This window comes from Palaemon carinicauda, chromosome 9 (genome assembly GCF_036898095.1).
Source record: "Palaemon carinicauda isolate YSFRI2023 chromosome 9, ASM3689809v2, whole genome shotgun sequence".
Lineage (NCBI taxonomy): Eukaryota > Metazoa > Arthropoda > Malacostraca > Decapoda > Palaemonidae > Palaemon > Palaemon carinicauda.
The window spans coordinates 119691992-119712580 of NC_090733.1; the positions used below are offsets into that span (position 1 = coordinate 119691992).

The 20589-nt window shown below is 43.2% G+C and overlaps 1 protein-coding gene across 2 annotated transcripts in view; it reads right to left on the reverse strand.

Moving 5' to 3' along the window:
- Positions 1–20589, reverse strand: part of LOC137647105 (uncharacterized) — a 371223-nt gene that overhangs the window by 336221 nt on the left and 14413 nt on the right. For both annotated transcript variants that reach the window (XM_068380337.1, XM_068380336.1), the window contains exons 2-4: positions 20208–20427; positions 19429–19626; positions 3763–3956 (exon numbers count right to left, since the gene is read on the reverse strand). In XM_068380337.1, coding sequence (XP_068236438.1) covers positions 3763–3956; positions 19429–19626; positions 20208–20402 — 587 coding nt within the window. In that variant the 5' untranslated portion in view covers positions 20403–20427. The remainder of the gene's footprint in view (positions 1–3762; positions 3957–19428; positions 19627–20207; positions 20428–20589) is intronic.

The following is a 20589-nucleotide window of genomic DNA, read 5'->3' on the forward strand; positions in this document are numbered from 1 at the left end:
ATGGTGTCACAAAAGATTTGTCCTTGTTGACCAGAAGACCCAATTCTTCTGTCAACTTCAATGATGTCTGAAGATCCTTCAGGCCGCGGTCTTAAGATCGAGCTCTTAGAAGCCAATCGTCTAAGTACAGGGAGGCTCTGATGCGTTTTGAATGGAGAATCCTTGCCACATTGAGCATAAGCTTTGTAAAGATTTGTGGGGCGGTGTTGAGGCCGAAACACAGGGCTCGAAAATGAAAAACATCTCCCTGGAATACGAACCTCAGAAAGTGCTTCAATCTCGGATGAATCGGGATGTGGAAATAAGCGTCCTTCGACGTCTCCATTGAGAACTTTGTCTTTTGGATAAAGTTGTTGAGAACACTTACATCCAGAACTGGACACCATCCCCCCGAGTTCTTGGGAACCAGAAATAGGTGGTTGTAAAACCCTGGTGACTGCTAGTCCTTTACCCTTTCGATAGCCCCCCTTCTCCAACAAGAGAGATACTTGAAGCTTTAATGCTTGCTTCTTTAACTCTTCTCTGTACCTGGGAGAGAGATCCACTGGGGTTAGAATTAAAGGAGGTTGCTTTATAAAGGGAATCTTGTAACCCTCCTTTAAAAGTTGGACCAACCAAAGGTCTGCACCCCTCTTCTCCCATGCCAGCCAGAAGTTGTGAAGTCTGGCTTCTACTGCCTGAAGACGAAAGCAGTCAAACTCTGCTTCGCCCTGTCCTTGCTCCTCTCTTCTTAGTTTCCCTTCCATCTGATCTAGAGCCTTTATTGGAAGACTTTCCCCGAAAGGGCTAGGAAAACTTTGGAAAAGGAGCAACTTCTTTAGGTTTGCAGCTAACAAAAGATGATGGTAATACTTTCCTTGCAGTCTTCAAGACTAGGTCTTGGGTAGCTTTCTGTGTTAAAGCGGAAAAAATTTCCCTAATAAAATCCTCTGGGAAAAGGGATGATGACAGCGGAGCGAACAATAATTCAGATTCCTGAAAGGGAGTAACCCTTACAGACAGAAATGAACACAACTGGGCTCTCTTCTTGAGGATGCCTGCTGTAAAAATCGCTGCCAACTCATTCACCCCGTCTCGCAATGCCTTATCCATGCAGGATATGACATGGATTAAGCAAGAAGAGTCCCCTTCTTTGAGCATGGTAACCTTCTTGCCCAAGGCCCCCAGAGTCCAATCGAGGAAGCTAAATACCTCGAAGGCTCTAAAGACACTTTTGAGCAGATGGTCCAATTCAGAGGTGGACCACAGAATCTTGGTCTTCCTCATGGCCGATCTACGGGGAGAGACTACCAGACTTGAGAAGTCTCCCTGGGCAGAGGCAAGAACTCCCAAGCGAGAACTTCTCCCGTATCGTACCATTCACAGGACCTAGAAGCCAATCTAGTAGGGGGAAACGCGAATGCTGATTTCCCTTGGCCCTTCTTGGATCCCATCCAGTCTCCCATCAACTTCAGAGCTTGTTTTGACGAACGAGACAGAACCATTCTGGTAAACAGAGACTTCATCTTTGGCTTCCCAAGCGTGAATTCCGATGGAGGCGAACGCGGCGCAATGGGAACAAAAGACTCTGGAAATTCATCATGAAAGATCATCATGAAAGATCTTCACGAGCTTCTTTAAGCCCACTGAAGGACGAAAAGATTTAGTCTTCCTCCTCGGATAACTCCTCAAAAGGCTTATCAACTTCTTCCTCTGACAAAGACCGACGCTCTTCGGAACGCTCGCGGTCCACGGGATCAGAGCTGAGAAGTACTGTATCCTGTTCAATGTCCTGTCTGGAAGTTTACTGTTCAACATCGTGTACAGGAGGACGCTCTACGTCACGTCCTGGAAGACACTTGACCTCACGTCCTAGAGGACGTTCAACTTTACGACCAGAAGGACGCTCAACGTCCTGCCTAGCCAAAGACGAACGCTCAAGAGGACGCTCGGCATTGCGCCTTGCTGCACGCTCGAAAGCGTGTGTAGTAGGACGCTCACTGCCACTACTAAGTGAACGAACAGCACCTCGTTTAGGAGGACGCTCGACTTCCTGGAAGGCAGGACGTTCAACCTCACGAGTAGGACGTTTAACGTCACGTTCATCAGGACGTCGAACGCTACGCGTCGCCGAATGCTCAACGCGTTCATCAACAAGCGTTTCCCGAATTGCCGCCTTGCGCCGCTTGGTGCTAAGAGAGGAAGCTTCCGTAGTCTGGTAGTTTTTCATAAACAATGAAAGCGTCTGCAGCATTTCTTGCAACATATTAGAATCTGCTTGTGAAACGTTAATCGCAGGTTCATTCTCTACACCAATCACCGACCGCTTAGAACGTCCAGCGGGTGAGAGCCAATCTGAAGAGGCGGAGGAGCATGAATCGAGGTCACGCCCGGTTCAGACAACTGTACAACAGGACGATCCTCTCCAGAATCTAACGTCCTGGCAGGACGCTTAGAAGGTGAACTTTCTTCGGTAGAAGGAGTGTTCAGGGCTGCTCCAATGACTACAGCCTGCTTGCGATGTCCTGGAAGGACGCTGGTCAAATTTCCTCTTAAGAGGTCTGGACGCTTGACGCCAGCCTCTTTTAGGAATATCATCATCTGATGACGAACAGAACACCTTAACCTCACCTTTCCTATGGTGAGGGCGAACGTCCTGGAAAACGTCAACAGGAACGCACAAGGGGACGTCTGCTCGGGAGCTAAAGTTTCTCGCTTCCTTTCGTCTTTCGACATTCCTTCTCCCAGGGGTTGGGGAGCTTGGAAGAGGTCTAGGACTAGGAGAACGACAAGCCCGAGCAGGCGCACCCTCCACAGCACTAATAACACTCACTACACCTCTTGCACTTTCCCTTTTCAGCTGCTTAACGTCAGACATTAACTGCGTTCTATCTGCAGCGATAGACTCTACCTTCGCACCCAACGCCTGAATAGCCAACATCATATCTTTAAGTGTTGGTTCATCAGCGGTACTTGTAGTAGGATCAGGAACTACAACTACAGGGGAAGGAATAGGTTCAGTGATATTAGAAGAGGAAAAATCTCTAGAAGAGTGAGAACTACGTCTTACCCTATCTCTAGCTAACTTTTGCATATAACGATCGAATTCAAGCCACTCATGATCCAATAAAACAAGGCATTCACTACACCTATTATAAAAGTTCACAAACTTTACCTCTACATTTAACACATATTGAATGGGGATCAATGGAGGCCTTTGATAATCGGGTCTTACACCCACTAGCACACACCCTACAACTTCCAGAGGGGGTGGCCATTTTGAAAATTGTTAGAGAGATCAAAAAACAAGCAAGGGTCAAAATATCAATATCCAAACATATAACTAAAGTATCCAAACGAAAATCCAATCAAGCGAGAGTCATAAAACCAGAATTATTGTACTTCACCAAAGGGACAGCAATAATCAGCAAAAAAGCGAGGAGAATATCCAACCAATATCGCCGCTAGCGCCGGCAGGGAAGATATGACGACCCATGGAATGGTGTCTAGGTACCTCACTAGAGGCGCGCATGTAGCACACCTAGCGATCCAATCGGCGATTGGCGCGAGTTTTGAATTTTCTGCCATGGCGTCAGGGACGTAAGCTATATATATAACCAGCAAGTAAGTCTTGTGTTTAAAAGATGCAATTATCTACTGAATGTAAACTTCTGATTCTGGATTTTTTTTTTTTATAATTTTGTAAGCACCTAATGGCACCCATCACAAACATTCCCTGTCATCTTAAAACACAACACAAAAAAAGACAAATAGCTCACTTACAAATAATACTTGACTGTCGATCTGAACTGTCCTCTTTGTGCTAATGAAGGAAGTTTCAGAAGTTCATTAAGTTCCTTCAAACGTATAGATCTCAATAAAAGTGGTAAAGAAGGATTCACTACACTGGAAATGAGTTCTGTTCCAATGTTCTCCAGATATTTAATCATAATTTCATGATGATTTCCAACAAAACACTGGAAAATAAAATAAGTGTGAAACTACCGAGTTGCGTCTGCTTTACCATAAACAATTGAAGAATATACTTCACACAATAATAGACACAAATCTATAAAGAAAACAAAATTACATTAAGAATCTTATATCATCCAGGTGCCATATCCCCAAGGACGTCAGCAATATAAAAATACCGGTATATATAAAAAAAATTCATATTTAACAAAAAATTACAAATTTAAAGTAATTTGTATTTTTCCTAACAATAAAAACCTTGAGCTCTGTATTAGGGTATACAGTATACTTTCGGCAAAACTGGAAGACTAGCCATAAGACTTTTAGCGAGGTGTAACTACCCCACAGCTAGTTAATAAGAGGGTATGGGGTAGTAGCAACTACCCCGTTCACACACACACACACACACACACACACACAGGTGTTGTCTCGTCACTTTTGATTGCAAGCAGGACTTACCGGGAATAGGTGACGGGGGCACAAATTGTATAAAGAGCTTAAGGTTTGTATCGTTAACAAAAATGCAAATTACTTTAAATTTGAAATTTGTTCTGACACAAAATACAAACCCTTTCGTTCTTTATTAGAGAAGACTCACTCTTAAGGTAGGTGGAAATCCTAACTAACTGAATGGCTTTGGCTTTTGACCTGGGATTTCCCCCCCCCCCCCCCCCCCCCCATGGTGCCTCACACATATAAGGGAGAAAACCCTGACACCTCCCTAAGCCATACGTGCAATAGCACGCTTTCGTCGCCTGAGTAATCTGTGTGATTGTATGATACTAGCAGTGTGACTAGTGTAGGTAAGAATTCTCAGAAACATAGGATTCTTTTAACTAACCATATATGTTACCCAATCCCACATCAACGGTACCGTATACTGTATACTGTATTCTATACCAAGTTACACAAAGGAAATGGATTTATTGTACTTACAGACAGGGAAGGCCAGCTTGCAGAGTACCATAGGTGCTGTTCCCCAGGAGAGGGGAAGATGAAAGGAGGAGTCAGTCATTCTTATCGTTCATCCCAGACTTAATACGAGGTAACCTATGCCCTCCACCATTTGTTAATTGTCCATCAAGGAGCCTGAGGTGTTTAAACCATTTGTTGTGCAGTCACTAAAGGGCCAATGGAGAATGTTCCCATGCTCCAGTGGGTCACGTCTTACAGGTAGTGGGCGGTAAAGGTGGTTTGAAGCTTCCACACACCCCTTGTAGGACCTGCATCACAGAGTACTTCTTCTTGAATGCTAGAGGTGTACATAGGCCCCTAACATAATGGGCTCTGGGTCTTCTCGACTGCAGAGAAGGATCAGGATTCAATGCCTAGTCTATGACCTTGCAAATCTGAGCAGAGATCTTTTTTTTGGTGATCCTTCTCTTGACCTTCCCCTAGCTGACGAAGAGTGCTGCCACTTGGGGTCTAGCGGTGCTCTTGAGGTAGTACCTCAAACTCCTCACTGAACAACGTACCAGTTGATCTGGATCTTCGGTTACATTACAAAGACTCCTAATCCGGAAGGGCTTGAATCTAGGATCAGTTACTCCCAGATTTTGAGTCTTAGCCATAAACTGAGGGAAAAAAGCCGAGCATTGCCCCTCCCCATCCCCTTGAATGGGAGATATTGTCAGAAGGAGTTCGCCGACTCTTTTGGCCAAGGCCAATGTGAGTAGGAAAACCATCTTCAATGTCAGGTGAAGATCTGATGCCTGGTGTAATGGTTTGTAAGGGGCACCCTTCAGAGACCGAAGGATGCAAACCACGTTCCATGGAGGTGGTCTAATTTCCGACTAAGGACCGGTAAGCTTAAAACTACGTATGAGGAGAGAACTCCAACAAGGTGGAAATGTAAACTCCTTTCAGTTTAAAAGAGAGGCTCAAGGCTGAGTGATAGCCTTTCACTGCCAAGACCGAGAGGAGCTTTTCCTCCAAAAGATATACAGTACAAGGAACTCCGCTATTGCTGGAATAGTGGCATCGAGGGGAGAGATACCCCTTCAACAACACCAACCACAAAAGACAGTCCACTCAGCCTGGTGAACAGCAGCTAAAGATTGCCGGAGGTATCTGGACATCCTTCTCGCAACTATCTACCCTGGATAGTAGATAGTATCCGGGCATGAAGATGTAGGGATCCTAAGACGTTGTGCAAGATTTTCCCTTGTGGTTGTCTGAGAAGATCATTTCTTGGCGGGACTTCTCTCGGGACTTCCATCAGCAGCTGAAGAAGGTCCGGGAACCATTCCACATGATGCCATAGCGGAGTTATGAGGGTCATTGCTTGGTTTGAGGATGACCTTGCCTTACTGAGCACCCTTCTCATTAGGCAGAATGGAGGAAAGGCGTACACATCAATGCTGTCCCAACGTTCTTGGAATGCATCCTGCCAGAGGGCCTGGGGATCCAGGACTGGTGAACAGTAGAGTGGGAGTCTGTTGTTCAGGGATGTTGCGAACATGTTCACTGTCGGGAAACCCCACAAAGTCAGGACTTTGTTGGCTACTGAATGACTCATAGACCACTAGGAGCCCAATATCTGACTCGCTCTGCTCAACTGTTCTCAAGCTCATTCCTTTTGCCTTGAATTATGCGAGCTGATAGCGACATCGAGTTGTCTTCTGCCCATCTTAGCATCTCCACTGCTCTAATAATAAAGGGTTTGTGCGGAAAAACCTTAATTTTTTTAATGTTAAGAAAAATACAAATTACTTTCATATTTGTCATTACAATGTTGTATTTAATTAGTCTCAAGCCCCTAATAATGTTTTTTTCTGTTTTTGTTTCATTTAACAGGTGGCTGGCAGTACGCCCTACTCCTTGTAGGGTTTGGAGATGGTAGCAAGATTTACCGTCGCGCAGAAGCAACGGAGGCACCCCGGGAGCAAGATTATCCCGAAGTCAAATGGGCATCACTCATACTCAACCGACCCAACCGAAGGAAGCTGAACGAGCAGCCAAAATGGTAAGGTTTCTTTCCCTTCAAGGATGAAGTCAAAAGGGGAAGAATTCCTCTTAGCCGTCTTCTTCTATCGTCTGCTAAACCTCGTCCACTGGAAGGGCGACCACTTCTGATACTCATCGCAAGAAGACTCTTGCGTGCAAGGGTGACCTCTACACGTAGGGCAGAGACTGTGAGGAACGGTCTCCACAGCAGACAGGAAGGTGTCGCAACCGCGCCCTTCAATGCTGGACAAACCCGCAAGGGTACGATCCTCACGGGCAGACACACCTGAAAAAGAAAGGAAAAATTTTATCTTTTAGGGCAGTTCTTTAATCGTGTTGGTATTGATCATGGTTTTTAACGGGAAAGTAAGACAAACTCCGTACTCTACAATGCCAAAATAAAAAGTGATTTGTTTTTTAACTAGTGCAGGTGTGAGCGGGGATGGCTGGTCTAACCCCCGCTCTCCCTCCACTAACTAGCAGAGGCTAATAATTACAACTTGTAAGATGCTTAACAACTGTTTTTAGCTATCGCCAAAATATATCTCCATTGTAAAGAGCATATTGGTTTGCATACAAGTATAGTGTTGGAACAAATAATAATTCACCATATAACTGCAATATTTAGTTATAATGTGATTTCAGTCCATATTTTGTATGATCTACAAAATTCCAGCAATGACAAAGAATTTTTTTTTTTTTTCAATTAGGCTTTGTGCTTTCTGATTTTAGCATACTAGAAGCTTTAATAATTAACTTCAACCATAATGACTATTTGCTTTGGGGTTATGAGCTTTTAGGCTCTAGAAGCCAGAACCAGGTTGGTGTCTTTGAAGTTCATGGAAATTTAGTACAGGGACTCCTGTACAAAAACGAAATAGGGACCAAAAAAGCCGCTGTTGATCGAATAGGTTGTTAATCAAACTATTCTCTCTTATTTTGACTAGTAGCCTCAATTTTCAGTTATGGTATTATACACAAATACCTAGAGTTTTTCTTTACAAAGTAAAAGGTATATTAAAGGCTTATATTTTGTTCTACAAAGTGAAGGGTATTTTCAAGCCTTATTTTTTATTTTACCTGTGAGTTTTCAAGCTTAATAGCCTCTCTTTTGGTACCAAGTTGGCAATATTTTATCAGTCATATATTTAAAACAGTAGCCTATAGCTTTACTATACAAATTATAGGGTATATTACAGCACTGTTTTTGTATAGTCCAAGATAAATGAAAGCTTTTTTTTTTTTTCCCTGTGGGTCTTCAAGGTTTTCATATGTTGACTAGGTTCGTTTATCGGCAATAAACAGCCAAACTTTTGGTAACCAGTCGGCAATATTTTCTCTGCCCTATATTTTAAACAGTATAGATTTTCTTCATAAAAATGTTATTTTCATTAGTAAAATAAATTTTTGAATATACTTACCCGGTGATCATATAGCTGTCAGCTCTGCTGCCCGACAGAAAAACCTAAGGACAAAATACGCCAGCGATCGCTATACAGGTGGGGGTGTACATCAACAGCGCCATCTGTCGAGCAGGTACTCAAGTACTCCATGTCAACACAGAACCAATTTTCTCCTCTGCCCACTGGGTCTCTATTGGGGAGGAAGGGAGGGTCCTTTAATCTATGATCACCGGGTAAGTATATTCAAAAATTTATTCTACTAATGAAAATAACATTTTTCAATATTAAACTTAGCCAGTGATCATATAGCTGATTCACACCCAGGGGGGTGGGTAGAGACCAGCATTACATGTTGACATTATTATGAGCTAAGTATTTTGTATTTCATTTTAGCAGTTATTCAAAATAACAAACATAAAATCAATAAGTACCTGGTAAGGAAGTCGACTTGAACAATTACTCTGCCTTTTTAAGTACGTCTTCCTTACTGAGCCTCGCGATCCTCATAGGATGCTGAGCGACTCCTAGGAGCTGAAGTATGAAGGGTTGCAACCCATACTAAAGGACCTCATCAAAACCTCTAATCTAAGCGCTTCTCAAGAAAAGACTTTGACCACCCGCCAAATCAAGTAGGATGCGAAAGGCTTCTTAGCCTTCCGGACAACCCAAAAACAATAATAAAACATTTCAAGAGAAAGATTAAAAAAGGTTATGGAATTAGGGAATTGTAGTGGTTGAGCCCTCACCCACTACTGCACTCGTTGCTACGAATGGTCCCAGAGTGTAGCAGTTCTCGTAAAGAGACTGGACATTCTTAAGATAAAAAGACGCGAACACTGATTTGCTTTTCCAATAGGTTGCGTCGAATATACTTTGCAGAGATCTATTTTGTTTAAAGGCCACGGAAGTTGCGACAGTTCTAACTTCGTGTGTCCTTACCTTCAGCAAAGCTTGGTCTTCCTCATTCAGATGGGAATGAGCTTCTCGTATTAACAGTCTGATAAAATAGGATAAAGCCTTCTTTGACATAGGCAAAGATGGATTCTTAACTGAACACCATAAAGCTTCAGACGGGCCTCGTAAAGGTTTTAAAATAGAACTTAAGAGCTCTTACAGGACATAAGACTCTTTCTAGTTCATTTCCAACCATACGATAAGTTTGGAATATCGAACGATATTGGTCAAGGCCGAGAAGGCAGCTCGTGTTTGGCTAGAAAACCAAGTTGTAGAACATGTAGCCGTTTCGGATGAGAATCCGATGTTCTTGCTGAAGGCATGAATCTCACTGACTCTTTTAGCTGTGGCTAAGCATATCAGGAAAAGAGTCTTAAAGGTGAGATCTTTCAGGGAGGCTGATTGTAGCGGTTCGAACCTGTCTGACATAAGGAATCTTAGTACCATGTCTAAATTCCAACCAGGTGTAACCAAACGACGCTCCTTCGTGGTCTCAAAAGACTTAAGGAGGTCCTGTAGATCTTTATTGTTGGAAAGATCTAAGCCTCTGTGACGGAAGACTGATGTCAACATGCTTCTGTAACCCTTGATAGTGGGAGCTGAAAGAGATCGTTCTTTCCTCAGATATAAGAGAAAGTCAGCTATTTGAGTTACAGAGGTACTGGTCGAGGATACGGATACTGACTTGCACCAGTTTCGGAAGATTTCCCACTTCGATTGGTAGACTCTAAGGGTGGATGTTCTCCTTGCTCTAGCAATCGCTCTGGATGCCTCCTTCGAAAAGCCTCTAGCTCTCGAGAGTCTTTCGATAGTCTGAAGGCAGTCAGACGAAGAGCGTGGAGGCCTTGGTGTACCTTCTTTACGCGTGGCTGACGTAGAAGGTCCACCCTTAGGGGAAGTGTTCTGGGAACGTCTATTAGCCATCGAAGTACCTCGGTGAGCCATTTTCTCGCGGGCCAGAGGGAAGCAACTAGCGTCAACCTTGTCCCTTCGTGAGAGGCGAACTTCTGCAGTACCTTGTTGACAATCTTGAACGGAGGGAATGCATATAGATCTAGATGTGACCAATCTAGTAGAAAGGCATCTATATGAACTGCTGCTGGGTCCGGGATTGGTGAGCAAAATATTGGGAGCCTCTTGGTCATCGAGGTTGCGAAGAGATCTATGGTTGGCTGGCCCCAGGTGGCCCAAAGTCTCTTGCATACATCCTTGTGGAGGGTCCATTCTGTTGGAATTATTTGTTCCTTCCGACTGAGACAATCTGCCATGACATTCAAGTTGCCTTGGATGAACCTCGTTACTAGTGAAATATCTAGACCTTTTGACCAGGTGAGGAGGTCCCTTGCGATCTCGTACCATGTCAGAGAGTAGGTCCCTCCTTGCTTGGAGATGTACGCCAAAGCCGTGGTGTTGTCCGAGTTCACCTCCACCACTTTGCCTTGAAGGAGAGACCTGAAGCTTTTCCAGGTCAGACGTACTGCCAGTAGCTTCTTGCAGTAGAAATGCATTGTCCTTTGACTCGAGTTCCATAATCCCGAGCATTCCCTACCGTCTAATGTCGCACCCCAGCCTACGTCCGATGCGTCCGAGAAGAGAACGTGGTTGGGAGTCTGAACAGTCAGGGGAAGACCCTCTCTAAGGTTGATACAGTCCTTTCACCAAGTCAGACCAGACTTTATCTTTCCGGAAACCGGGATCGAGACCGCTTCTAGCGTCTTGTCCTTTTTCCAGTGAAAAGCTAGATGGTATAGAAGAGGACGGAGGTGTAGTCTTCCTAGTGACACAAATTGATCCACGGATGACAGTGTCCCTACCAGACTCATCCACAGCCTGACTGGGCAGCGTTCCTTCTTCAGCATCTTCTGGATGGATAGCAGGGCTGGGGGTTGATCGTCTTGTTCAGCAACGTCCTCATCAGAGGGTTCCTCATCCGAAACTGATGAGGAAACGGCAACGGAGTGGGCAACGTCTGACTCGCTGAATCCGGTCGCACTGGTGGATGCGTGACGGAGCCGGACGCAATATCATGGTACTGCTGCACAGTTTGTGAACTGTCAACAACCATGGGGACGCGAGGAAGTACAGCGTCAACCCGAAACTGTCTAGACTGTCTGGGTTGTGCAGTCAACACCCTACCGGGTTGCTGAGGTTGACGCACTGCGTCACAACAAGTCACCTCTGCTGGTTGTTGAACGTCTTCCTAGTGACACACTGAACGTCAACAACCACCTCCGAGCGTCGCTTAACGTCAACGTGCGACTGGCAACCCACACTGGGTCGCATCGGTGGAGGAACCACCTCAACTGGCAGACGCGAGTAGGATACCTCAGCGTCAACAGGGCGCACAACCAACCGGTAGGAAGGTTGTTGGCCAGAAGGTTCTTCTCCGTATTAAGTCCTCTATCAAGGACACAAGCTTGGACTGCATGTCTTGCAGCAAAGCCCATTTAGGGTCTACAGGAGCAGGTGTGGCAACAGACGGGGTTAGCGACTGAAGCGGAACCATTTACCATCCCTGGAAGCCTTGTTATGTGTGACATAATAGTACAGCAAAACTTCAAAGGCTCGACAAAAGTTGAGAAGTTGACCTGTAAACAACTGGAGCGTCTCCTGGCTAGGCGCCTGGGCGAGTCTACCAGAATTGAGAAGTCTACCTGGGCAGAGGCATGAACTCCCAAGCCGAGAACTTCTCTCGTGTCCTATCAGACTCTCGCTCTATAAGCCAGTTAAAAAGAAGGGAAATCAAAAGGCTGTATCCCTAAAACTCCTCCTGGTGCAAAAACCAGTCGCCTAGCCAACGTAACGCTCTCTAGGAGAGCGAGAGAGCACTAGCTTAACAACAACGGCTTCGAAGTAGCTAGGCCTAGTGTAAGTTCTGACGTGAGGCGAACGAGGAGCAGCAGTTACAAGATCCGGACGAAGATCCTTAAAAAATCATCATGATTTAATTAAAGTCCATAGGAGGCTAAGCAGCTTAAGGCTCCTCTCCAAATGACAGAGTCCTCAAAGGAATATCAGTAGGAGGGAGAACAGCACTTTCTCATCTACAGGAACCTTGTCCGAGAAAAGCTAGGTTATCTCAGTGAGGGTCTCACTGGTGCATTAGCAGCAGACCAGAAGGCAACATTATGTAACTGCTTGACAGTCTGTGAACTGTCAAAAACTGAACTGTCAACCACAACAGGTGCGTGAGGACATACAGCACTGGTGCATTAGCAGCAGACCAGAAGGCAACGTTATGTAACTGCTTGACAGTCTGTGAACTGTCAAAAAACTGAACTGTCAACCACAACAGGTGCGTGAGGACATACAGCACTGGTGCATTAGTAGCAGACCAGAAGGCAACGTCATGTAACTGCTTGACAGTCTGTGAGCTGGCAACAACCAAAGCTGTGTGGGGAAGCCTCAACTCCTGACTGACTAGTCTGCTGCGGGCGAGTGGCGGTAACCACAGTGGGTTGCGGAGGCTGACGCACCGTGTCAAAACACGGCAGCTTAACTCCACCCTCCTGTTGTTGTGGTAGCACACGCACGTCAACGGAGGGTTCCGTGCGTCTGTGAACGTCAGCATGCGTCTGGCAGGGTCGACTGCGCATGGGTGGAGGAGCTCTCACAGCTGGAGTGTGGGAGCAGGCAGCCACAGCGTCTGCTGGGCGCACAACCGTGGTAGGTTGTAGGCTAACGGGTGCAGCGTCAACCTTCTCCGCACGATACTCCTGCAAAAAAGATGCTAACTGTGTCTGCATAGACTGTAGCAAAGACCACTTAGGGTCTACAGCAGCAGGTGCGGCAACAGACGGTGTTACTGCCTGTTGCGGTACCGCTTTACCTCTCTTAGGAGGTGTGCAGTCATCGGAAGACTGCAGCGAGTCCGAACTGACCCAGTGGCTACACCTGGGGCGTTGGACTTGCGCGGAAGGGACCGACTTGCACTTAATAAGCTGCGAGACCTTGGTCCAAGGTTTCTTACGAAAAACCTCTTCCGCAGACGAGAAGTAAATGGGCTCTCTCGTCTTTGTGTGGGTGGGGCGATCTTGGGTAGATACGCCCGAAACCACGGAAGGAAAAACGTCTGTTCGTTGATCAAGGCCTGACGAACCCATAAGTCCTTCGACATTACTTCTCCCCTGGGCTTGGGAGCTTGCAAGAGGTCCCGGACTAGGTGAACGACAGGCACGAACAGACGAACCCTCGGACACAACACTGTAACACTTTGCGCATATCACTTTATCACTTCGATTTTCTGTTTTGCACTTATTTCACTGATATCGAAACTTTTACTGATTTCTACCTGAAACACGCAATCCTACCCTTCATTAAAAGGTAGTAATTGCGAAAACAGTCGTATAATGCAACAGAAAACATATATAAAGATAAAGAATTCAGTGGCTGGGAAAGAGACTAAACACTAGTTCAAATAAACTACGTTTACAATCTCTCACCGCACATAGCCTGGGAACAAGAATAAAACCCTAGAAACGTTTTACCTTCTTCCCCGTACAGCGACTAGGGAGGAGAGTAAAACGAGAACAACGTTACCCGCTTGAACGAAACGTTTTTTCTCCTCTCTCTCCCTCCGTCTCTATCTCTCTCTCTCTTTCTCTCTTGATTTCGCACCTGAGAGAAGAGCCCAATTATATATCGTCAAAACATGTTATTTGCTAAAGGAAAAAACTGAAAGGTTTTCCAAATAAAATGTTCCTTTAATTTAGAATTTAAACCATTTAAGCTAAGAAAGAATGAACGAAACGCCAGAATCGGTTTACTCTTACTGCAAAGTGAAACCGTGATACACTCTCTCTCTATCGTAACGATAGAGCGCATGTTGAACGTCCTGAACGTCAACAACTGCGTAGACTAAAAAACTAAACGTTAGTTCATCTTTGAAAACAGTACGAGACTATCAAAGAAATTCTTTCATAAAACATTAAATTTAAAAAGTTTTAAATTCTTTAAAGGTTAAATACGATATAACGGGCTCAACGTTGATTACAGTGAACCCTCGCTACTTCGCGGTTCGACAATCGCGGATTCACCACTTCGCGGGGTTTTCCCATAACCCATATATATATACATATCGCGGATTTTCCGGAAAATTCGAAAATACCGCGAAATCTGAAGACAACCAAATACGATATTTTGTTACCTGTAATTCCATTAATACTGTAATTAGTAATATCTGCTCTTACTGATTGTTCATTGCATTACATATGATATATAATTCAGCACAGAAAGAAATAAAACACGAAAAGAGAATGTGATCATACGATAATTCAGTACGTAGTAAAATTAAATCGAACATGAAACGCAAATCAGATGCAGTCATACCATATTAGAATGGTGTGTACTGTAATGGATGTGCTTCTTTTCCATGAATCTTTTGTATGTATACGTACGTAGTACAGTACTGCATCCAATAATATTCTTTGTTGCAAAAATCACATTTCGAATACTGTAAGCGTACGAGAGAGAGAGAGAGAGAGAGAGAGAGAGAGAGAGAGAGAGAGAGAGAGAGAGAGAGAGAGAGAGAGGCGTAAAATAGCGTACGTAAATTTTTATTATTATTGTTATTATTATTATTATTGTTGTTGTTGTTAATAAAATTATTATTGTTATTATTATTATCATTATTATTATTATTATTACTGTGCAGTATTATTATCATTATTTATTGTTATTACGGTATTGTACTTAATCTACGTACGTTCATTATGCGCGGGGCATCTTCTATGAGTAACCAACGCATCATAGTACTGTAAGACGGGTTGTGATTGGTTCAAGCGCTGATAGATGACGAATCAAAACTCAAGTTTTGTTATCTAGCCTATGATTGGTGTTTTGCCCGCATCTTCTACCCGCAGTATCAAAGTTCTCGCGGGGCTGGATCGTTCACTTTCTCTTTCCGCGTATTGCTGAGTAGACGTTCTTAAGTTTGTGAAGTTTAATCTGTGCTGTGTGCGACTGTTTTAAGTTGAACTTTTTGTTGAACTTTCTGTTAAATCCTACTGTACAATGCCTCCCAAGCGTTCTGCTTCTAGTAAGGCTGGTAGTGAGCCTAAACGCCACCGAAGGATGATGACGATAGCTGAGAAGGTTACGCTTCTCGACATGTTAAAAGATGGTAGAAGTTACGCGGCCGCCGGCCGCCATTTTGGCATCAACGAATCCACCGTTCGCTATATCAAAAAGGACGAGGCGAACATTAGAAAGACTGCTGCAATCACCTTTAGCAGATCAGCGAAGCGAGTCGTTACAACGCGTAATAAAACGATCGTACGCATGGAAGGTGCTTTAGCTGTGTGGATTGCCGACTGCCGGAAGAAGAACATAGCGTTGGATACGAACACCATCCAAACAAAGGCTTTGAGCTTATATGAGAATTTTGCTGCAAAGGAACCTAAAGACGACAACGGCAACCATGCTGAAGATGATGATGATGCAGATGATCCTCAACCAGGGACATCCACTGATTCCCAGCCTCAGAAACGTTTTTCCGCAAGCAAAGGATGGTTCGCGAAGTTTCAGAAACGCTTCGCCCTGAAAAGCGTTTCCCTGCATGGGGAGTCTGCTTCCGCTGACACTGCCGCTGCTGAAACTTACGTGAACCAGACTTTCAAGAACATTATCGCTGAAGGTGGATACAAGCCGGAACAAGTGTTTAATATGGATGAAACCGGCTTGTTTTGGAAGAGAATGCCGTCGCGAACTTTCCTGTTCAAAGAGGAAGCCAAAGCCTCTGGCTTTAAGGCATTCAAGGATCGCGTTACCCTCGTGATGTGTGGCAATGCTGCTGGATTTTTGTTAAAGCCGGGGCTTATTTATAAGTCGAAAAATCCTCGCGCTTTGAAAAATAAAAATAAGAATCTCCTTCCCGTGTACTGGATGCATAATCAAAAAGCATGGATTACGAAGATGCTGACCTCCAACTGGTTCCACCAGTGTTTCATCCCGCAAGTCCATGAATATCTCTTAGAGAAGGGCTTGCCATTCAAGATCCTTCTCCTTATGGATAACGCTGGTGGACACGCAACTGACCTGTCGCGTGAGGGCGTTCAGGTTGAGTTCCTGCCACCCAACACCACGTCATTAATTCAACCGATGGACCAGGGGGTTATCAGGGCGTTCAAGGCCCTCTACACGAAGAATACCTTGGCGGACCTCGTTGCGTGTGTGGATGCTGCCCAAGATGACGAGGATGAAGATTTCAACTTGAAGGCGTACTGGCGGCAGTACACCATAGCCACGTGCCTGCAGAATATTCAAAAGGCACTTCAAGAGATGAAACCTGCAACCGTGAATGCGAGCTGGAAGAAGCTGTGGCCCGATATTGTTTACGACGACAAGGGATTTACTCCGTCGGAAATCCAACACTCTGCAATACGGAAATCTGTGCAGTTGGCTGCCATAATTGGAGGTGACGGGTTTGGCGACATGACGACTGAAGACGTCGACGAGTTGTTGGACTGCCATTCCCAGCCCCTAACTGACGCAGACCTCGAAGACCTGACGAAATCGGCAAGTGAGGAAGAGAGTGAGGGTACCCAGGAAGAGACCCAAGAAAATGTCGAAGAAACGGGCTTAACATTAGAACGGCTTGCCAAGTTCTGCAACCATATCAAGGAGGCGAAAGAAATGTTACAAGAGTGGGACGAGGATATGGTTCGCTCGATGCAATTCTCCAATAAGGTCGATGACATCATGACTCCCTACAGGATGCTCTTGGATCGAAAAAAGAAGCAGCGGCAACAACTTCCGATCACAATGTTCTTCCAGCCTCGCAAAAAAGAGCCAGTTCCTCCTGCTAGTACGCCTTCGGAAGAAATTGAAGAAGTTTCCCAGGAAGAAGTTGAAGAGGTGTCCCAGGAAAAGACACCTCCGTCTGAAGAGACGTAAAATACTATCATTGACTGCACAGTAGAACACATCATCAGCTTCATCATCATCATTTCTACTGTGCAGCACATTCATCGCCATCACCATTCAAGTTTTTCTTCAACTTCTTTCGTGGTGAGTACAGTAACAATCTTTATTTTTTACTTTAACCTGTTTTATAGTTTAGTAATGTACGTACTGTATGCATTAAGTTAAAGGGAAGGTTTTAAAAGTCTACATGTTGTAACCTATCATATTTTTTTTGTTTAAAATTTACATTTACGTACGTAAAACAATCTCTCTCTCTCTCTCTCTCTCTCTCTCTCTCTCTCTCTCTCTCTCTCTCTCTCTCTCTCTCTCTCTCTCTCTCTCTCTCTCAAATTGTTTTCCTGCTTTGCTACGTACAAGTACTGTATAATTTATATTTGTAAGGTAACATATTTTGTAAATGCTTTTACTGTAAATACTGTATGTACTGTATCATTATTTATCACTATCATCATGCGCGTTAAATGCCTTGTTTGTTCTGAGCGTGGTTGTTTACTGAGCGTACACGCCGTCGTTTCAGGCGGCGTCATAAAGAAAAAGATTTCATTTGGAAGTCCTAAGAAAAATACGTAAACTAAAACATTGGTAATAAAAAAATCAACATACAGTACTGTATAATCAATATAATCGATGCAAAAACTAACCTATACATATATGTGTACACTAAATGAGTTTGTTTCTTCATTATGATCAGAGATGAACGTAAACAAAACATTGGTTGCCATTTTTTATCGTGCTTTTTAGGTGTTTAGGAAACGCATGATATAAAATCGCCTTTAATATTTGTGCCTGTTTTAGTTTAGGGTGCTGTAGTACATGCATTAAGTGTTCTGTACATTAAAGGGTGGTTTGTTAACAGTACTACGTACAAGGGAAGGTTTTAAAAGTCCGAATATACATGTTAAATAAATAGGTAAATATGATGTCACTACTTCGCGGATTTTCACCTATCGCGCCCGCGTCTGGAACCTATCTACCGCGATAAACGAGGGTTCACTGTAACTTCGGTTCCAAGTTAGGACCGCCTACTATCAGGAAAGGTCGCATATAAACAAAACATAAAAATTTATTTTTATATGTTTGTAATAAATGGAAAGTTAATCGAAGAGGCCTAATAAAGGCGGAGAGATATAAAATATATAGATCTATAACGTGTTAAGCAAAATTACTAAAAACCTAAACACACTTCCGTCTAAGGGAAGGGTCGGCCATTTAAAAGTGAAAGAGAGTCCATACTCTCTTTGTCACCATAATTAAAACTATCCAAAACGAGTTCAAGTTTTGAAATGAAGATAAAACCCCTGCATAGCGAAAGCTCAAAACTGGAATAGTGTACTTCACCAAATAGTTGTGAAAACAAATCCAGTTAGTAACAGCGTATTTAGTAGGTCTTGCCAGTGGCACGACAGAGAGAAAATTGGTTCTGTGTTGACATGGAGTACTTGAGTACCTGCTCGACAGATGGCGCTGTTGATGTACACCCCCACCTGTATAGCGATCGCTGGCGTATTTTGTCCTTAGGTTTTTCTGTCGGGCAGCAGAGCTGACAGCTATATGATCACCGGCTAAGTTTAATATTGAAAAACTTATTTTTATGTAGTACAGGGTATATAAAATACTCTATCTACCTCTTTCTCTTCATACCATTTCTCTCTCTGCATTTTCATATCTAATCTCACTATCTCTCCGTCTCTTCCTTCTAATCACACTAGGATTTCTTTTCCACCTGCATGACGTTGCTGCCAAAAGTGGAAATTCGGGAGCTTGTTACCTGAAATATTGGGCTTCCCGACTGGATGGAAAGCCGATAGCACAACTGCAAGCATTTCGGATGTGTAAAAAAAAAACAAGATGACTGCTGCAAATGGGAAGTTTTCAGAGACAATGGCCTCTCTTCTCCCGAGTCACTCTTGAACCCACAAATTTTTTGGTTCCTCTTCCATTCATGTAACATTCTGAGAATACATATTACTAGAGCATATCTTGCAACTGACCATAAATTTCTAGGTGGTATCATGGTGTCAGGTGATCGGATTTGTTTACACTTTTTTCTACAGCACCTTGAACCGCGAGATCGTAGTGTGACACTACAACACCAGCTCACGCACTTCGGGTGTAAGTTGGCCAAAACCTTGAGCAAGAAATGACTAGTGTGATTCCGGCAATAGTCTCATGATATACAAGACTGTGAAAAGGGCATTTATTGATTGATAAACTAGTACAGTAATTACAAACAGAATATAGTTAAGCTTACCCGAAAACATAAATGAAGATGATCCCAAAATTCAATATGCATTGGATCATCTTGAAGTTCATTACTATTTGAAAACTCACTAAAAGCTTGGTAAATCTTCAACATTCCAGTAACATCCTTAACATCATTACTCGCGATACAGTGAGTTATCAAAGCTATGATCTTGATAGCTGAGCTAAGATGTTTCAATTTTATAACCTGAAAAGAAAAATATTTTAAAACTTTGCATTACCGGTATATAAACATTGAACACTTGAAGCTATAAATCTAAATTAATATCACTGAAATAATTTACAGAACATACCATTATGAAAAAGTAAATTTTGTGAGGAAGATTTATATTAGAAAAGGTACAAAGAAGGACTTTTCACCGGCCGTCACAGGCCGCCCCAGAAAGTAAATTTTGTGAAGCTCCAAGGCTATATACTGTACAGTACTGTAAACTTAAAGATACCACCCTGAGAATACTAAAGTAAAAATAATTGTAATCACCACACAGTACTGACATTCAGACAAAACCCAAAGCTTAAGAACCACAATTTGTGATTAAACTGTACAGTACTGTACTTACTACGATACAAACAGTTAATCTCAAGAAGTTGAAGACAATAAGTAGTTTAAAAAAAAAAAAAAAAAAAAAAAAAAAAAAAAAAAAAAAAAAGAAACATGAACTTATAATTCTCACATTACTGTATTGTACTATCTATTTTGGACTATAGTGTAAAGTTGTCAAAATGCACATTGTACTGTACTATAACTGAAATCAAAGTTCAATTCACCTCTTGTGACCAATACGTAAGTGCCTTACTCTCGGCTGCTGTCCACTTAGGTAAGGTCTGGTCTTGGTAACAAATAACTAAAATTTCATCTATTTTGCTGATCAGTTCTGTTGTAGATTTACACATTTTCAAAATTTCTGCACAGTTGTTCAACATCCATGAAGAACTAGCTCTCTGCTCACAATCACCTTCCATTCTGGGCTAATTTTCAAGAGGTATACTGTAAATGAAAACATTCAGTTAGGTTTGTAATAAACAAAAAATCTATCAATAAGATTTCATTACAGCAGTCTCATAAAAAAAAACTGAAATCTTCAATATTAGAATATCACAAATTTTATTTTATAAGTATTTTGTATTTTTCCTAACTATACAAACCTGA